The sequence below is a fragment of the Lissotriton helveticus genome, chromosome 11, assembly GCF_964261635.1.
Source record: "Lissotriton helveticus chromosome 11, aLisHel1.1, whole genome shotgun sequence".
In the NCBI taxonomy this organism is placed as follows: Eukaryota; Metazoa; Chordata; class Amphibia; order Caudata; family Salamandridae; genus Lissotriton; species Lissotriton helveticus.
The window spans coordinates 108,722,607-108,742,318 of record NC_136072.1 but is presented as its reverse complement, the minus strand read 5'-3'; the positions used below and the strand labels follow the sequence as shown (position 1 = coordinate 108,742,318).

Genomic DNA, 19,712 nt, shown 5'->3' with positions numbered 1-19,712 from the left:
AAAAGTTTGTTTCTTCCTTCCCAGTACATTTTTTACTTTAACCAAAAACAAGACATATAGTTTGAGTAAATGAGTGTTATTATGGCCTTAAAGCTACAGAAGTGAGAAGTGTCCCGGACCCAATTCCCAGGTTCTTCACTCCATGTCAAGACAGAGGGCTTTGACTTACTGTTGAAGTTCTCCTGGCCTACTCCTGGAATTTGAAAGTAGGTCAAGATTAGAAGAGTAAGTAACACCTACCCCAAGCAAAGAAATTACTAAACGGGCCCAGAATATTTGAACTTGGATAAATAATTTGTGATCTGCCTACCTCCCTAATTACATTCCTTTCCTTGTACCATGGTTAGTCAAATCAGTACCTGATGCCTTTGGTGGCCAGTGAAATGTAACAATCCCAACACCCCATCCAGCTGGAACTTTTTCATTCTAGTATAGCAATGTCTAGACATTTTGGGAATCCAGGAGAGCTGAACCATTATTTTGAGATGTTAGAAGGCCTCAGATATCTCTGTCAGTGAACTGTGAATGAAAGAGCATGCCTTTCCCAGGTCCATCTACGAACAGGGGAATTCCGATGTGTTCTCAAACGCCAAGATACAGAGTCAGCCATTGTTAGATTTGCTATTCAATTGAACATATGGAAGCGGGATAGCACCTCCTTGAAGGGGTTACTTGATTGGGCTCAGCTCACTTTTTGAAGAGAGAGAAAAGACTTTTGTTTGTGTGAGTTGTGGGACATGTGCGTACAGGAATGGCCCGTGCAGGTAAGAGCGGTGGGGTAGAGTGAGGGGGAACTCGACGGACCACGACGAGGTAAAATTAATTATTTATTTAATTTTCCTTCGTCATCATCTGTTGAGTCCCTCCCAACCCCGCCCCAGCGATCTTACCTGCACAGGCCGCTCTTGGTGGTGTATACCTTTTCACACGCCATCTAGGATCTGTGTATGCTATCCTCAGAGTCTCTGCAGGTATATGCGAGAACCTGATCTCTCACCTGTTGAGTCATTTCAGCTTCTTTTACTAGTGACTTCAGAGGATCCCTGAAGACGGCTAGCTGAAGTATTCATTTTGTACAGTTGGACTTTACACTCAACAGAGCTTGTCTGGTAGTCCAGACAAAGAAATAACTCCATCAAATAAGTTCAACGGTTGCACCAAATTTTAAGGTGGCACGGCAGCGGCCCAGTGAAAGCCGCCAGATATAAATGTGATTATTGAGGGAAATCGCCAACACGCGCCTGGCTTCAGTGCCTCACGAGCAGTGACTCCTGGAGGCTAAATACTCGCTTCTTATATTTACTCCAGAGACTGAGTACAAATAAAGCCAAATTCAACCATGAGGTCATTCCCACGCGGTTGACACATATTTTACTTGGATCAGTCTACTCCACAGGTACTAATTTTAGATTCCTAAAAAGTGGAGTCTCGCGTGAACAACTCACTGCACTTTTCTTCCATTTCCATATTCCATTCTTTCTTACTCTTGGTGGTATTTTATTGCTGAAAGTTTTGATTTCTGCTAAGTTCAATAGTTTGGCATTCAAAATACTAGGAAATGCTATTTCATGAATGTACTGCCTTGAATTTTCTGCTTCACTCTTGATGATTGGATAAGTGGATATCTTCTGAAGCGAAGCAGTAAACCATGGACCGTTTCTAGGAAATGCCTTCTTCTTTATGTCTTCTGTAGCTAAACCCGCCTTTTGGCGAAGTACTGAGACAGAGATAACAAAAGCTCTTTACAAACCTCCTGCTGTATGAAGGCAAAGGAAACACTCATCAACCTCCCTATGTGATTTAAGTTACACGCCACATGCGAAAACAGTTCAATACTGTCAGCCGCAATAAGAGTTTATTTCATCAAAATGTTGTTTGCATCATTCTGCAGAATGCAGCACACATAGAAAGAGGAAAGAACATGAAGAAATAAAGATATTTCTCCTCGTTACGCCTCTCCCGGAGAGGCGTATCTTTTATGCGCATTCTCAGATTTTAAAGGTCTTGTAAATCATGGAACGCGTCAAAAACATTGGGAACACCCACTGCAACACCCATGGAGTTATTATTATGATTTTTTTTTAAACGCAGATTTATATAGCGCAAACTCAACCCAAAGGCATTGGAGCGCTTTACAGGAGCACCGGTTATGTTACACAAGGACAAATTCAGGCACGGGGAGATTAAGTAGTTTGCCCAGAATCACAGGATGTGGACGCGACCCGAGGCTTGAACCCTGGTTTCCAGCACCAAAGTCAGCAATCTAGCCGGCGGACCACATCCTCTCCCCAGAGAATGCTACCTTTGCGCAGAATAAGGCAACGCAGCGATCTGCACTGCGTTTCGTTACTCCACATTTTTTGAAGCCATTCAAAGCCACGCAAAATGGCTCTGCATGGCTTCATATTTCTGACTTAGAAGTTTGGGTCACCCGTGTACCACATTGCGTGGTGCAAGAATGACGCAAAACTCTAGTAAATGTGCCCCTTAGTTTGCCGCAGTACCGAGATAAACAGTTGACATTTATAAAACCACACTGTGTTGTGTTTGTGGCTATTCAAAAAAAAATATATTTGCAAACCCTTTTTCAACAATTTGAATTGTGCAAAAAATTATATTTAAAACATGCAACTTTCTTATATGCATTAATAATTAACAAATATCCACTTAATATGTGTTGGTCATTAACGGCAGTGCTTGAGTAGAGTTCGACCTGTATGACGATGTTTCATGTAAAAGATACTGAGATTAGTCCTCGCTGTGGTATTCAACAAAATTCTTATAACTATAATTTGCCACAACATTTTTGAAAGGTTTGTTTTTTACTTTTCTGTATGTATAAAAGTAAGCAAACGATGTATTCTCTGTATTATGTGGGAAGAGAACTTTGAAATGTAAAGGTTTAAAGAAACTGATAATTCATTTATTTTGGTAACCTAGTTGTTCTTCTGTTGTTCTTGTAGAATTTAAGAAACTCTTATACCATGTTATCTGTTAGCTTTCCAACTGTATGTTGTAATTTACAAGAGTATTAAAATGCGTTTTATCTGTGAAACAATCAATAGAAAGAAATAGAATTGAACTCAGACTCGTTTTGAACTACCGTCGGTTATAATTTCATTTTAATTATGTTTCTAAATATAACATCATTTAAATGCATTAATGAGTTAGTGCAATCAACCAGCCTCTTCAAACACTTTACAATCACATAGATTAAAAATAACAGCCTTATCTAGAGAGAGTCACTGCTAATTATCTTGTGTATAGTTATTACTGATTACATCCTGAGTAGAGATAAAAATTCGATTTCTTTAACAGCTAAACCAGTGGCAGCTCCCCCGCTAAGGCGCAGGAGATTTGCCCCACTACTTTGCAACAGCAAAAGAAGGGAAAAAATAAAATGATAATAACTAATGTTATTATCATTTTATCTTGGCCTCCTACTGCGGCAGCTTGCATGAGGGGGAGGGGCTTAAGAGCCGGGGAGGAGGGTACGATGTGGCTGCACGCTCAGTCCTTAATAACTTGTACGCGTCTTCATTTACTCATTTACTCCTCGTTTTGGGCTGGTATGAGAGTATAACGAAAGAGTGTTCATGTGTTCCACGTTTCCTGAGGTGTTTTAAGTTTCATGTTCTGGGTTGTCTAATCATTGGGGGTATGGAAGAACCAATGACACACTGTTTGCTAGTCTGGTAGGGGATTTTGGATACTAAGCTGAGGTTTGGTACACCCTAATTCACTGAGGTTCCAAGTCTCTATGCACAGTTCTACGTAGGAGCAGAATCCATGTGACACCTCCTCGTACCTCCTCCGGGACACTATTGAAGTCCCTTCATTGGTTTGCCATTCGCCAGAGAATAAAGTTAAAGCTCTGCTGCTTTGCCCATAGAGCTGTTTTTGGCAAGTGCCTGAGCTATATGGCAGATAAATTTAAACTGTATCGCCCGTACCGGTGTCTTAGATCACAAACTAAAAGACTGCTAGCGGTCCAACGTTTTAAGAAAAATCGAAATGGAGGTAAAACGGTCGACTACTCTGCCCCAAAATACTGGAATTCCCTACCAGAGGAGCTACGTAAATGCTCCAGCTTCGCGCGCTTCAGAAAACTACTGAAGACGGAACTATTTGAGGCCTAAGTCATGGAGACTATGCCAGCCAACTCCGTCTTCTGTGTTAGTGTGGAGATACCCCTGCGGGGATGATTCCTGCGCTTTACAAATTCCTTACATACATATATGATATACAACGTGGGGAAGCGTGGCTCAGTGGTTAGAGGCGGCAGACCCGGAAGCTGAGATCAGCCGTGGACCAGGGTTCGATTCCCTGCCTCGGCGGGTCTCGGGCTCAAAAATTCCATGGACTCGACAATTCTCGCTCCGGTGCCTACTCGACTCACGGGGTCACACTCTGCGACTCTGGGCAATAGCTTGCTTAATCTCCACTACGGCCCCTCGCGGCGGGATGCCTGGCTTTCACCTTGTGAATACCCTGCCGGGGTATCTCACAGGGGAATACCAGGACGGGTTCCCTAAGCAAGCGCCTTGAGACCCCTGGGTGATTTGTGCGCTATATAAATCGAAATACATTTACATATACAATCTTCTAAAGTGCGCAATGACTGTTAGGTCAGATTTTGGGCAGCCCAAAACAGTCATGCCCACTTTCCTTATTGTCCATGCAGGCTCACCCCACCAGCCCCTGCTTGAGCAACGTGTCACGGCGCTTTGGTTTCGCTATGGTTTTCTCTACTTTCATTTTCCATTTATCTCCCCAGTTTGCATCTTCAATTTCCAAAGCGTCTTATCAACATGTCTGAAGCCTTGAACTTAATAAAAAATTATGTTGTATAGAACACTGAAAGCCTGATTCACAAAGGGCCTCCGCACCCGCGGTGGAGGCTCTGCTGTTGTGGGGGAGTCTCGGCACTAGGAGAGGATTCTCTGCAATGAGAACTTTCTCTGATTCCGCCCTGAGTGCCAAGACTCCCCCACGACTTTAGGGCCACTGCCACGAGTGTGGAGTCCCTTTGTGAATCATGCCCTAAGAGTCTGGATTTCTTCAGAGTTTACTCCTGCCTGAAACAGTGGTTCCACCATATGAATCCTTTAAGCCTTGAAGTGGTTGAATTGTGTAGACTTTACAGGCATGCTTCACTCTACATGTATTACTGTACTACTCTTGTATGTTTCTCTTCTGCCCTACCGGACTTTTTGGACAATCCAGAAAGGTCTCTGAAAGTGTAGGCCAAGTAAGTGCATTTTTAAGTTGTGTGAATTCCCCTCAAGCCTATTGCTTTGTAAGTCTCCACAAGAAATAACAATGGCATGACCTTGACATCTTTTCTGGCAATCCTTATTTTTCCTAGTGAAGCCCCTAGAAATGTCCATTACATATGGACATTAGATATGTTACAGTTGTGTAATTGTAACATATCTTTTGCATGTTTAAATAATCAGTTTTTGTCTTCAGGAAATTGTAACCGAGAGGTTTCTTACATTGGGATTTTTTTTTTCTTTATGTACAGGTAAGTTGCTTATACTTTATGAAGAGCAAGTCCACAAGTAAATGACGGTCGTGGCAGACGTAATGACTCTGAAGCAGGTCTGGAATGGCCGTAGCGGGCATCAGGCGATTGCCTGGGAGGCTGGAAGGGTGGGGACCAGTTTTGTAGCAGCGGTTTTGTTACTAGGGGCCGGTACAAAAGCAGCAATGCTGGATGCTGGTTTTGTTAAGAAGCAATCCTTCACGCTTGCACAATGCCCCCAGGGCCGGACTGACTACCGGGCATTTTGGAATGCTGCCGAACTGGGGGCTGATTTCACTGCGGTGGGGGCTGATTTCATTCATGGAGACCTGCGTGTACTTCGAAATAATTAAAGCAAAACAAATTTCGTTCAGTACACGCAGGTCCCCATCAACGAAATCAACCCCCAGCTCAGCAGCATTCCAAAACGCCTGGTAGCCAGTCCAGCCCTGAATACCCCGCCCCCTCCGGTGTGGGTGCCGATCCGACAACATTGCCTGGGTGTGTTTGGGCTCCCAGTCCAAAACTCCTCTGAAGGTGTCATACAGCACAAAAATTAGATCATATGATTTCCTCATACAGCCATAGGCTTGTTTACAGCTCAGTTAACATTTGGGCACAGACCCACCTTTTTCAGTCCTGAGAGCCAGGGTTTACTTTCTCCGTCTTTTATTGCAGATTTTTTGTACATAGCAATTCACATTTATTGACTCACTCATACTAAACGGAGTACTTTACATTACACAATGGGCCTAATTCACAAAGGTAAATTTACACATTTGAGTAAGTTTACACATTTTCAGTATTCTCAAAACTGCATTTTAATAGTAAGTTTACGAGTGCAGAGACCCCGCAGTCGGGGCATAAAAATCTGCACTTAAAGGGATAGGCCTGTACAAGCTTTGTAAATGCGGAGGTCTCCAGCCCTACTGAGGAGTCTCCACACTCATAAACTTACTATTAAAATGGAGTTTTGCGAATACTATAAAAGAATAAACTTACAGAAATGTGCAAGTTTACCTTTGGGAATGAGGCCCCAGTATGTTGTTTGCTTACACTTCAATAGTCTTGCACTCCTCACAGCCTTTTTTAGGCAAACTGTTATGGCTTGAACAATGATTTAAAAAATATCTTATCATGACATCTGACTTAGACCTCGCTTTCCCAGTGGTTATTAAGAGGGCGGAGGAGTTTGGCAAGATTTCCCGGTATGAAATAAACGCCAACAAAACGGAAATTATGGTCTGGACCATCAACAATATTCAATTGGACGTTGCCCCTTCCATGCGGTACCTTGGAGTGTCAGAAACAGCTTAAGTCATGGACTCACCTCCCCTTATCCATCTTGAGGAGGACTAATTTAGTAAAAATGTCTATCCGGCCCAAATATACATTTCTTTTTAACTCCATCCCCTGGCGTTCGACACTAAACAAATAGACAAGTGTCAACGAGAGATAAACTCCTTTATCTGGAAGTACAGAGCCACCAGACTGGCCTGGAAAAAGTTCAGGAGAAGGTGAGGAAAAGGTGGGCTAACACTACCAGACCTGCAATACTATGCATGGGCGTTCCAGTTTTCATAGTCTAGAATGCTTTTAAAAACACAACCAGATACCTCAAGGGGAGTTATGTTTCCGGCTATACTAGAAGGTGCTGATCTACCACCTGACTGCTTTCTTTTTAAGTTTGGAGATCAGAAATGTATTTAAAAGGTAAAACTGAAAATTCTCCAATCTCTGGCCAGAAGTTGGTCTATATTTAGAAGGCGTATAGGGATTAGTTATTTTTCAAATCTAGCGCCTATGTGAGACTCGCCAGGTACTCCACCCTGTCTTAAAGACAGACTGGCGAGCCCTGTAAGGAACGCCGAAATTCTGAATTGGGGAGACTTGCTGGCTGCTGGCTCAATGGTGTCATGGGAGGAGTTGCGGGAAAAAGTTGGGCCGGGTCTTTCAAGATGCAAGCATATGCAGTTGAATAGCTGGGCTCAGGCACTGAGTAGGAAGGGGGTCCCGCTGGGGAAAACTAGCAATCTGGAAAAACAACTGGTGGCCAGGCCAGGGGGAGGTAAGGAGGTCTCTTGTTGGTACTGTGCGATTCTGGAAGAGATAGATGGGGATTTCAAACTTGCAGAGGAGTTATAGGGAGGTGAGATGGGCTTCCAATGTGAGCAGCTGTGGATGGACTCCTTTAGCCTCCTTTATAAAATCGTGAAACCAGCATGGCTGAAGCGCAACCATCTCTTCACGCTACATCGAGCATATCTTTCTCCCCATAAGCTATCAAAGTTCCAGCTGGGGAAAAAATGCAATAAACGTGACCTCCCAGAGGCATCAAACGTCCACATGTTCAAAGATTGCCCAGCCATATGCCGTTTCTGGGAGGATGTGAAGGATGCCCTAAACTCCATACTTAATACCACACTGAGTATTACTCTTCCCTTAATTATCTTCGGCATCGACGAAAACATCTCCGGGCATGCATGATCTTTCCTTTTCTACGCAATTCTCTAGGCAAGGAGACAGATTTGCAGGTCCTGGGTTGATACTACACCTCCAACATACTCGGGATGGTTGACGTCCCTATATGAAGTCTCCAGGGTGGACTTGGCTAGATCTTGTAGTAGAAAAAAGCTCGTTTTTTGGGACCTTATGAACTGTTTTATGACATAGTGATGGTACTTTAGCTAAGACAGTGTTTTATAACATAGAGGACACGTAAACAATCTTCTCAATTCCCCTAATTCTTAGTGGTTGCCAACTATGACCACTCACAGATGGTTCTCTAGTATGAACATCAAAAAACCTTTTGCAATGTTACTCAGAACCATTAAGTTTGATTAACTACATTAATTCACATGTAGCTTAAATCCCTTTACTCAACTATTTCCACTACCTTTAATATTTTATATGTGGCTGTCCGAATGGAAGAAAATAAATAAGTATATAATTGAATAATTATGTACAGAAATAGATAAATACACAAATAAACTGCCCAAGAGGTGCCTTAAGTTCCTAGGATTGTGCATAGTAGTGGCACATGGTAACTCATTGATATGAGAGTAGGTGAACATTTAAATTTGCTTTTCGCAACTCGTTCATCCAACTAGACTTAAAACCTAAAAAGGTCTCAAACATCCACTAATAAGAGTTGCATATTTGTGGAAACAGTTAAGTACCCCAAGGCAATATTTAAGCTCTAGGTGTAGTTGAATCGCATTTCTTACTTTAGGCCTTGTATTCTTTTCATTATCGCTAGGGAAATAAATATATAGTGTAGATTTTATTGCCGAATAAGTTACCCTTATCCCAAAGTCTCCTTGAGTGCAGATTTGCTATTTTGCTCTTTCGGTTCAGACACCAGGTCTTAATTTGTATTTGTTTACTTTTTTATACAGAGCTTAGAAATCTTATGGCACTTTTTTGTTTTTGAAAACAGATTTTATTCAGAAATCTTATGGCACGCTTGAGGGTGGCATTGACATTGTCCCAAACCTCTGCCACTTTGCAATCTATTAGGAGGGGGAAGATCTGACTCACATTCTCACCTCCTATATATCCATCCTAACAAATCAAACACTCAAGCATTGTTAATTTGGGAGGTGGTGACCCCTCCCAACTAATTAAACACAACTTAGTAAAGCCTAAACGCAGTTCTTAGAGACTCTCTGCCTAGCCCCAGGCACATCCTAGAGACGTTCCTATTAAGTTCGAGCAGAAGTGATAATATTTTAGTCAAGAATTTAGAAAATTAAGAACAAATGAAATGAACATCCGACACCAAGATCATTAATAGTGGATAAGGGGATCCATAGATCTGAATTTTTGAAGTTATGAAAGGAAAAATGACCTTAAACAAATGCAAAGCACCATTGAAAAACAACAGTACATTGTTAACCAGGACCTCCAAGTGATTTCAGACTAACCACCCACTAAAGCCATTGGTTTTGGTGCCAAAAGCTCAGAGTGGGACATAGGTAAGTTTCGCAGTCAACCAAGTCACTTTGTTAGACTTTTTAGCTGAGCTCCTGCTGAGCCCATTTTCAGAGCAACTAAAAGCTTCAATTGAGACAAACCTGATCTTCTGGCCCACCTTCAGTGCAACCTTCCTGGGCAAGTCTCAGCACATTGTTCTAAGCCTCTGAAGGTGGAAAAAAATGACTAAGTCCTACTTTTCTCCATCTGCTGAGAAAGCTCTTTCTGGTCAGTCCTATAGCCCTCCGGCCCCCAGGCCAAGCTTCTAGGCACCAGATGTCTATAAAATAGTTATCAGATGTTTAAGATTTCTGTAGTCAACTGGGCACTCTTGGATTCAAAAGCCCTTCTACTTGTTTGTGTACATGGAGTGGGAAAACAGAAGGCCCATCACTTTGGCCTAGGAAAACAGTTGCAGTTCATGGGTCTCACCAGAAGTCAGGTGTCCTTGAGTTTCTTCTGACATTAAGAGTCAGTGGTAGTCTTTCTTCTAGCACAACATTCTTCAGGTGTACTCTTGACAGGCACGGGAATATTCAAGGTAGGTGGTGGTGAGGTGCCAGTCTTATCTTGTCCACAAGCCAGTGATTGGAGACTTTTCCCTACTCAATTCTGGCTACTTTCGTGCCCTATGTCCACCACCTTTTACAGCACTTCCTTTTTGCATTACTCTAAAGTTACAGAAAAGCCCTGGTTTTAGGATGGCAGCCACCAGGCAATCCTCTCTTGAGCTCTCTTCCATCTCATCAATTTGTGTCATGGTCAGAACTGATTCTCCTTCCTGCTGGGTTTGAAGCCAAAGGGCCCAGGAGGGTTCCTGGAATAAATGGAAGTAGATCCTTTCTGCTCCAGTTGGGATCCGTAGGTCAAAAGATAAAGCATTGAGTCTGTCCTTTTATAGGCAGCTCTCCTGCACCATACTCAGATGGCTAATATGGTTCTGGGTGGACAGTAGTTAATACCACATTGTTGTCCCTGGGCACAGATGCAGGCTATTAACTATAAACTAAAGTCATTAACTGTGCCAGCCAAAGATGCATATTCCAGCTCTAGAGGTCTGGAGTGGTAGAACTGACTTGAAGACAATTCTGGCTTACGGTGCTTAGAGTATATTTGTACGAATGCACGTTTCCACTAACATTAGCAAAAGAGTAACTCATTATTAAATCAGACTTTGAAAATCAAACTTTGAAGTATTTCTCCAGCATTTTCTCAAGGAAAGCTGGTAAATGAATATTTTACTCACAACCAGGCCTGTCTCATGGAAAACATAGGTTAACCTACCCAGTCGAAATAGTATTAAGGCCTTTAGTCACTTTTGTGTGCATTTTGTTTTGTGGACTTATATGGCACTCTTTAGGAGTGACTTATTAAAATATGAAAATAGGTTGCCTTACATGGCAAAGGAACATTTATTTGTCACGTGTTACTGCTGTGCCTTTAAACTGAAGCCCAGCCAGAGCAAAGTGGTGCTCTTAGAAGCCATATATTTTTGTCATGTATGCGAGTGGTGTAAATGCATGCTGCAGACTACATAGGCCATTCAACTCAAATGCAGTCATAGTGAGTTCTGCACCATCTACCATGGCCTTACACGAAAGGCACAGAGATCAACTGGGTGGAACGATTTTTTACCAATACCATTTTTGCGTCAGATCATACACACTGCAGTACTGAACAGTAGTGCTGCAATGTCAACAGCCCTTAATCCAGCAAAACTAGAACCCACAAGAAGCCAAAACATTCAGGGGATCAAGCTAACAAAGTGAATTTACTACACATACCCTACGGTGGGACTCAAGTGTCATGAGAAACATTGAAAGAGAGTCAGAACAGAGACACCAGTCACCCAGTACTGAAATCAGGGCCAGTTCACAGTTTGAAACCAATACCGACTAACTGTGATACCCAGTGACACACCAGAAATACTTCCCTACTCTAACAGTTATACAACCAAATGAGTCTGGTGTTTAGCTCAAATCAATCTGCTACTCATGAATGACCTTAGATCATTGTAACCCAAGATGGGAAAGACTGGTGTGAACAATCTTATAACTTTTGTGGACAGCATATATTAGCCAATAATGTCCATTGATTTAAGTACTAGGCTTGTTGAAGCAATCCAGTTGAAGGTGCATTTAGAAGAAATGACCATTAATGTATTGACAATACTAGTTTTCTAGTTCTGTTTAGAGTCTATGACATGCATGTAAGACATTACCAGATGCAGCCACACTGGTTTGTAGTATTTCATGTCCTAACTGCAAAACAATTTAATTTTAAATACAGATTACATCAGGGTACGCTCCTTCCCCTTTCTTATTTGTAAACTTCATTTTAGCGTACCTTTCTTCTTTTCTTCAAATCAACTTAACTATCATTTATCTGCATTTAGTCTTGCTTTAGGAGGGAATTTCAATATTAAATTCGGTGTCACTGTGAGGGACACTTTTAACTTTCAACAGGCACCTGCTGGATTACAATGTGTTTTCATAAAAAGAACTGCATTGTAAAAATACTTTTTAAAGGCATTCAGTGCAATCTTTGGACTATGGCTTCAAATTACTCAATTTATTCAACTGGTTTTCCTGTCTCCTAAAAGTATAATCTCTCTGAAGTTTGATAATATACTGGTTTGTACAATGGGCTCTAACTTAAAATCACACCTCTTTTCTAACATTTTCATGGCACAGTATATTTACAATATGCAGTCTTGAGAAAGTTCTAGTAGATGGAAACATGTCAGCTGCTGACAGAGAACAGCTTTTGTGTTACTATCATACATAGCTGTCATGTGCTGTAATTAGAAGAAGAGACTGAATTGTTAGTACATTGATGGTGATGGCTGTCTATTCAAACCACTTTTACTGGACCAGTTTATACACTGGTTAAGGGCAATAAAGCCTTGAGCATTGAAGAACCCAGAGGAAGGTGATGTGGGTGACATTGTGATTACAGCAGTGAGTATTCTAGGAAGGAATGTACCAAACAGAACAGAGAAGGGACAGTAGGTGCAGTGGGGGAAGGGTATATACATATAATTTCAGGTGCCTGGACAAGGATCAGACAGACTGGGCAAGATCAAGAAAAGTCATACACATGGGAATTGCAGATGGTCAGGAAAAGGTATAGGAATGCCAGAATGATGCAAGACAGATAATTCACTAATCAGAAAGTTAAGCAAAGAGCTGAGAATCTACAGGCTGAGGCCTTTGGAAACAAGAGCAGAATTCAGAGACCTGAAAAATGAAGATGTCCATCAACGAATTGTGGAGGTATCAAAGAAGAGTACTAACCCGGGGTGGGAAAGGAGCAGATATTTGGCAAGGAGAGAGAAACAGGGAGGTTGAGAAGGAACTGGCTTGAAGCACAGGACCTGACAAGGACAAATGTGGGAAGCTGAAGGCTTTAGGGAAAAGAATGGTCAGGGAAAGTAATGCAACAGCTGAAGTAGTGAGGTTTTGTGAGCCAACACAATATCTCTTGGGGCAGGTGGAAGCCTCAGAGTGAAGGAGAATGTCCTAGGGAAAGAAAAAAGGGGCAAGCAGAACCCTAGAACGATTAAAGGAAACTGATACATAAAGAGATTGGGAAATATCAAGCATTAACATTGAGGCAGAGTTACCCTACCAAGATATCTGAGATAACTTCTGACAATAGGAATCATCTACCTAACTGGGAGTCATATTCAGCTGCTTCTCTCTATTCTTTCGTTTGGAGATGACAATCTCACAGTCCTATTTAGATAGTTGCGTTCTGGAACCATTACATTATCTAATGCTTTGCACCAACCTTCCTTTCTGTGCAATCCACATTTGTTGGTTCTTTTTTTAGTTATGATAAATTATTTCAGGAACTGCTTCCAGCCCTCTCAAGAGTGTGCCTAGCATGCATTCTGTATTAACATAAATAAGAAAACATTTACAGCCATGTGTAATACTGAAACAACAAATCTAAATGTATTAAAATGCTGACTAAGAGTGAATGGTAAGTAGCACAGCAAAAAATATGCGCCTTTTAAGATAAAGCACTATGCAAATATTTGTTTTTCAGATTCCGCGGCTAAGTATATCACGGTTCTGGATTTTAATCTAAACCACATCAGTCTCTTATTTTATACTAAAAGCACATTAGCAGCCTGCTTCCACTGCCATTAGCAGCAGAAAAATATTAAATACGAAGAGTTGTTGTTATTTTCTCTAATGGAGAACAATGGGCAGTGTCACTTCTAGATTAAAGCTAAAACTAAAACAAGCATTGGCAAAGACAACAGGTCTGACTTTACTGCATACAAACATGTTTGTAAATTATGTATACATGTGTTACACGCACAAACATTGTTTATCAAATTGAAGTTTACCCTAGTCGCTTTCCAATGCCCTGCAAGAATAGAGTGGTCTTTTCAAATTACAATGGTCCATCATACATTCCAAGTGAAGCACTTCCTGGAAGATGGAATGATGCACCAAATAGCCAGTAGATGAGGCGAGTGATTAATACTCCTCAGGGTGGAGCCTACGTTCATTCTATGTATATTTCCAAAAATGTATCACAATACGTCTTGCAGACAGATGAACCTGTCAAACCAGCACTTAAACGCATTAGGCGATCACGACATGGGAATGGAGTAAGGGATCATAGAAACATGAACATAGAGACAATTACCTCTGAATATATGATCGAAGCATCGTAATTCCCAGCAGAAAGAACATCATTATGGAGCACACCATCATCGCCAGGCCCAGCAGTATGGCACGGTCCTCTCCAGCCTTCAGCGCCGTCACAGTTTTCCTCTTGTCCAGAAGGTCGTGGTCCCTGATTTTTTGGTAAATATTTCTGAGATTGAAAACAGTATATTCTTACAGTAAGTTTACAATTCAATCAAAACATCCCTGAAAGGCGGGCAGCCTACCGCCGGGCCTGTCTAAGGGTACCTCCCATCCTGCGAATGTAGCCAAGGCTGGCTTCGCGGGCTGTAGGGCTGCGGGTGATACCGTAAGTCCTATTCCAGCCGTGGGACCAGCCCAGGAACCGGCGGCTATGGCTTTTTGGGAGCTGTACATTGTGACATAGGCAGGCGTTAATCGGGTCATGCTTTCCTGGGTGCAAAGCAACATTGTGAGAGTAAATTAACACCATAGTTACACAATGCATGAACAACACAGTATCAACAGTGTCATCACAGATGGAATACAAAACAATTAACTCCATGAACAACTCTCACTCTGATCTTTGTTCTTGTGGGCAAGGCCATGGATGCTCCATGATGACCCTCAAAGGGCACTGCCAATCAGCATTCAGGATCTCCACAATGAATATGCATGAGATGCAGTCACATACAATGGATTTGAATGGAGAACATTTGCATATTGATTGGTCAATCTGAAAGCCTTGGAAGAAGCCATCTTTGAGGGTCACCAGCAAGGATCCATGCTCAGGACTATGGTCATTATTGATTGAACTATGGCAGGTACATGGGCAGGTCATTGGTGTCATGTGACATCATGTCAATGATGTGAAACCTTCCTCACATGTTTGACCTGTGAAGTCGATATTGGAACTTCAAAGATTATATTCCAAGAAAGAAAATGCACAAATGATTTATTTAAAACTTTTTAAGTAAGTGCAGTTCACCCGAAATAGAATTGTGCTACAGAACACGGATAAATTAATCATTCTCCACTTCTTGAATTTACAAAATTATGAATTTGTTTTGTCCAATTACACCTCCATGAATGTATCCACCTTTGATGGAAAGCGCTCATGCACATAGTCACTTTGCAGTCTTTTTTCACACAAATAAGCGGGAAAACACCAAAAGTGTTTCACTTTTTGATGAAAAGATCCGCAATAAATCACTTTGCAGCGTTCGCCCTGCACAAGTGTTTTTGTGACTATCTATCCAGTAATTATCTAGAAAATATAATCACAGGTTTCATGAAAAATTGCGAAATTTGAAACATTTCAAATAGAATTTATCGATTTGGTTCGACTCCAGTCAAAATGACACACACTTCTAGTCTTAACAGCCTTAAATATGTATTTGGCATTTTCTTTTTGTCTGGGGGGATAACAATACCATTTTGATACTTAGCTTTACAATTATTGGTTAGTTTTGATTTACTGATGTGAGCAACTGTACTACACAAGTAAGGCCTGACAATATAGCAGATTACTGAATTTACTACTAGGTTTATTCCACAGTAGCAATTTGGTGGGTTATTAATTATAGAGTCCCTCTTTGTTATCAGTGGTATAATAAACTAAAAAAACCTATGGCATAATGTCATTATATATTTACCAATAAAACGTGTACAAACAGTATTATTTGCAATAGTTCGAAAAAGGAAGAAATACTGAAATGTTCAACGACCTTACTCTCCCCACTCAAAGCCAACACCACACACGTCACATTCATGCCAGCCACTGTTGCAGAACTTGTCTTAGATTTACAACTTCTTGCCATGCATGTCCCAGAATAACATTCTGCAGGCAAATCACACTGCCAATTCCACACCAGCAATTAACAATACTGCAGGGCACCGTAATCCTAGGATGCAGAATTACCAGCAGCGGTTTCTTCGTGAGGGTGGAGGAGCGTCATCCACCGCCCGTCATCCACCGCCCGTTGCGAGCTACGCTAAAGCAATGTAAACAATAAAATAACAGTGAAATTATTTAATTGACATTTTATTATTCACAAAGCCACGGCAGCCGTCAGCCTAGCCAGGAGCTGGGATAAAAGAGGGACGTCTCCTCTGTTGCACGGAGAACTGGTGACGAGGCAGGCCAAACATTGCAAAAGTGAACAAGTCAGTTTGGCCGACTGTCTTGAGCCGGCCAAACGAACATGCGCACTTTGCAGGTCTCCCCCCAGCTGTTTTAGGCAGCTGGGTGAAGACCAAGCACAGAGCCTAAGGGAGCGTCTAGCCAGCCTGCTCCACCCAATCCAGGAGCTGCTCTCATGCAGCATGAGAGCAGCGTCTGGATTGGTTAGGGAAGTTTCCTCTTCCACTAGTACCCGTCGGAGCCACGGACTGCTAGGACACAGAAAACGCAGCCCAGGTAAGTGCTTTTATTTTATTTGTAATCTAATTGCAGTGCATGCAAGTGCTTTCATTTTGAATTGTTTCATTAAATGTGTTTTTGTACGCGGTGGGGGCACTAACCTCGCCTCACCGCTTTTATTTGTTACCAGCCGCTCCTGTTCCCACAGTATTGCAAATTATCTTATGATGAATTTAGAGACAGCCATAGAAATCGATGTCTCCACAGCAATTTCAACAGTGGTTTAATTCATTTCGAGTGTTTCTACCCAAGTGCTATGCTGGTTTTATCCTGGTGAGATGTGGATGAGGAGACCTCTGAGTCCACGTATAATTCTGATTTGGGTGGAAACTCCTATTAACCCAAAATGGGAATTAAAAGTGAACTTACAGTGAGACCCCTTGTGGTTTTTAATATCATGCCCCAAATTCTGATGTTATATGTTCTTAGTGTGTTCGAGGTTGGCCCAGGATGGCTGGACCATTGCCAGGTTTTCATGGTTTGCATAGAAAATAAAGTTGCCTGCAATCAATATTAATGGAACTAGTTGACATCTGTGTTGAATTTGTTGAAAATCTGCCATCCAAAGGGGCTGCCTAGACCTACATTCACGGCCACTGGAATTCTGCAATTCTGCGGTGTTTTCAGCATAATTATAAATTTGCAGGAGTTTGCTACAAAATCCAATATCTGCTGCATAATCTGCAGATTGCAACCAAAAATCATTTGTTTCTAGCTCTAACACTTCATTAGTTATTTTAAAAAAAATGCTGCAACACGTGCCCTTGTGAATTAGAAGGTCTGTCGCAAAGGTGACTGGTCATTTTTTCAGTACTAATGAAGTGAAACTTTTGCCCAGAAAGTACTATTATTTGTTAAAAAAATAATGAAGTTATACTAACACAAACTGTGCTGCATTAAATCGCATTGTTTTCTTGCCACATAAGTTAGTTAACATTGCTCCATAATTTAGAGCTACCCTGCTGCATAATTTTAGTCGAACTGCCTACAATGAACACCTCACCCATAGAGTGCAATCGTCCTGCGACCAGTAGCATTTTGTTGATAAAATATCTGTACCGGTGCTTGAAAAAATCAATTTCAGCACTTAATGAAGATTCTACAGAGGTGTCCATAGGGAAAGGCTTACTGCCTTCCTAAGTAGGATTATTGAGAACAAATGGAATCCTCTCAGAGTTTGGGTCACTCACAGAATGTCCCAGGATAAAAGCCAAAGCAAGGGAAGTGTACTTTATCCCTGATTTCAGAGTGAACTAAGATGTGGCCTGTTGTCAAAAGACACATAACTGAAGAATGTTACATTTTATACTGCTGTAGAGGAAGGACACAGGGTATCACTTAAAAAGGTAAGGTTATTAATTTATAGAAATATAAAAAGGACTACACATGTTTAGTATGGGGATTGTCAAAATGTCAAAGCGTCAAAGCTGGGCCCTTCCATCATGGTAGCATGAAAGGGAGCCACCACTAGTGGGCACTGCACCATCACTGAAGGCAATCTAACAAATTATATTTTAGAAGCAGGATCATTACCATCTGATAATCTACAAAACCAACCGCTCCATTTTCAATACTGGGTCTTACGCCTATCAGTAAAATTCTCTTAGTGATCCTTTTATGCAGTCTCTAAGTGCCTGATTCACAAAGATATTTCTATAAGTAGCTGCATCTTGTTCCAGACTTAAGTAAATGTTGCACCTGAATTGTCTGACATGATTCACAAATGATTTACTGTGAGTTGTTGTGCCTATTCCAGGCATACAAGTGATTTACTCACGGAATTCTAGGAGTAAATCATACATAATCAGGGAAGCAAAGATTTGAACAGAAGGAGTCATGTGTGCAGGGGGATTTATATAGAGCAAAGCTAGCTGAGAGACAGGCAAACTTTGAACCGAAGGGTGAAGCACCAAATGGTTAATGCAAGGGAGCAGCCAGAACATTTAAATACCCCCACACTTTGAATTATATCCCTTGTGGCACCAAGCAAGTGAAGTAAGTCATTGCAACCCTCCCCAGAAGATTTTGCTTGCCTCATTCATCCAAACATCTATTTATTTATCCTGTCATTCTTCCATCCACACGCTGATATCCACTATTTTATCTTGGCATTCTAACATCAATTCTATCCTTCATCCATCATTCAGTCTGTCTATCCGTCTGTCCATCCATATCCAAATATATCCACCTATCATCTATCTATCCTTTCTCTTATCCAACCCCTTTCATCCATCCATTCATCCATCCATACTTTCAATCATCTATCCTTTTGCTCACCCATTCATCCATCCACCCTTTTGCTCATCCATCTATCCATAAATCCATTCTCCCTTTCACTCATCCATCCACCCTTTCACTCAGACATTTATCCTTTCACTCTGAATTCCACCCTTTGATACATCCGTCCATCCACTTATCCATCAATCCTTTACCTCACGCACTCACTCATCCACCCTTTCATTCAACCCTCCATCCATTCACCCTTTCACTCATTCAACCATCCATCCACCCTTTCATCCAGCCATCCATCTACCATCCATTTCACTCATTCATCAATTCTTTCACTCATCCATCCATCCACCCTTTCACATCGTCCATCCAGCCATTCACTCATCCATTCACCTACCCTTTCACTCAACCATCTATCCTTTCATTCACCCATCTATTCATCCATTCTCACAATATCCATGCATACACACATTACTCATCCATTCATTTGGTCCACCTCCTCTTCACTAATCCTTTGTTGCGTCCACTGTTTCACTCATCCATCCATCCATCCGCCGAGCTCCTGACCGAAGAGGACCATCAAGAACCCCACCCCCGCTGCATCTGCTACAGAGAAGGGGTGACGACGCCCCTGGATTAAAGTGATTAAATCACACCTAAATCTGGACTAAGACACATTATTCAGAGAAAATGCTTTCTGAAACGTCAGCATATTCAGGAAAGAAATCACAGACCGAATTAAGATATGACTGCTCACATACAATGCTTTGCCAGATTTGCCTTCACTGTCACAGCTACGATTGGCTGAAATAGTTTGGCCATGGGTACAAACTGGGGAATCTGCATTGCTGCTTCCCCACTTCTATCGCAATGTGGCATCTTCCACATGTTACTAAGACTCAGCCAAGCCCAC

At 41.7% G+C, this 19,712-nt stretch overlaps 1 protein-coding gene across 7 annotated transcripts in view; it reads right to left on the bottom strand.

Annotated features, from left to right (window-relative positions):
* Window positions 1-19,712, bottom strand: part of KCNMB2 (potassium calcium-activated channel subfamily M regulatory beta subunit 2) — an 863,472-nt gene that overhangs the window by 84,740 nt on the left and 759,020 nt on the right. For 5 of the 7 annotated variants that reach the window (XM_078665724.1, XM_078665729.1, XM_078665730.1 and 2 more), the window contains one exon: window positions 14,168-14,338. In XM_078665724.1, the coding sequence (XP_078521850.1) occupies window positions 14,168-14,338 (171 nt within the window). The remainder of the gene's footprint in view (window positions 1-14,167; window positions 14,339-19,712) is intronic. The other 2 variants (XM_078665726.1, XM_078665727.1) reach the window with 1 other exon arrangement.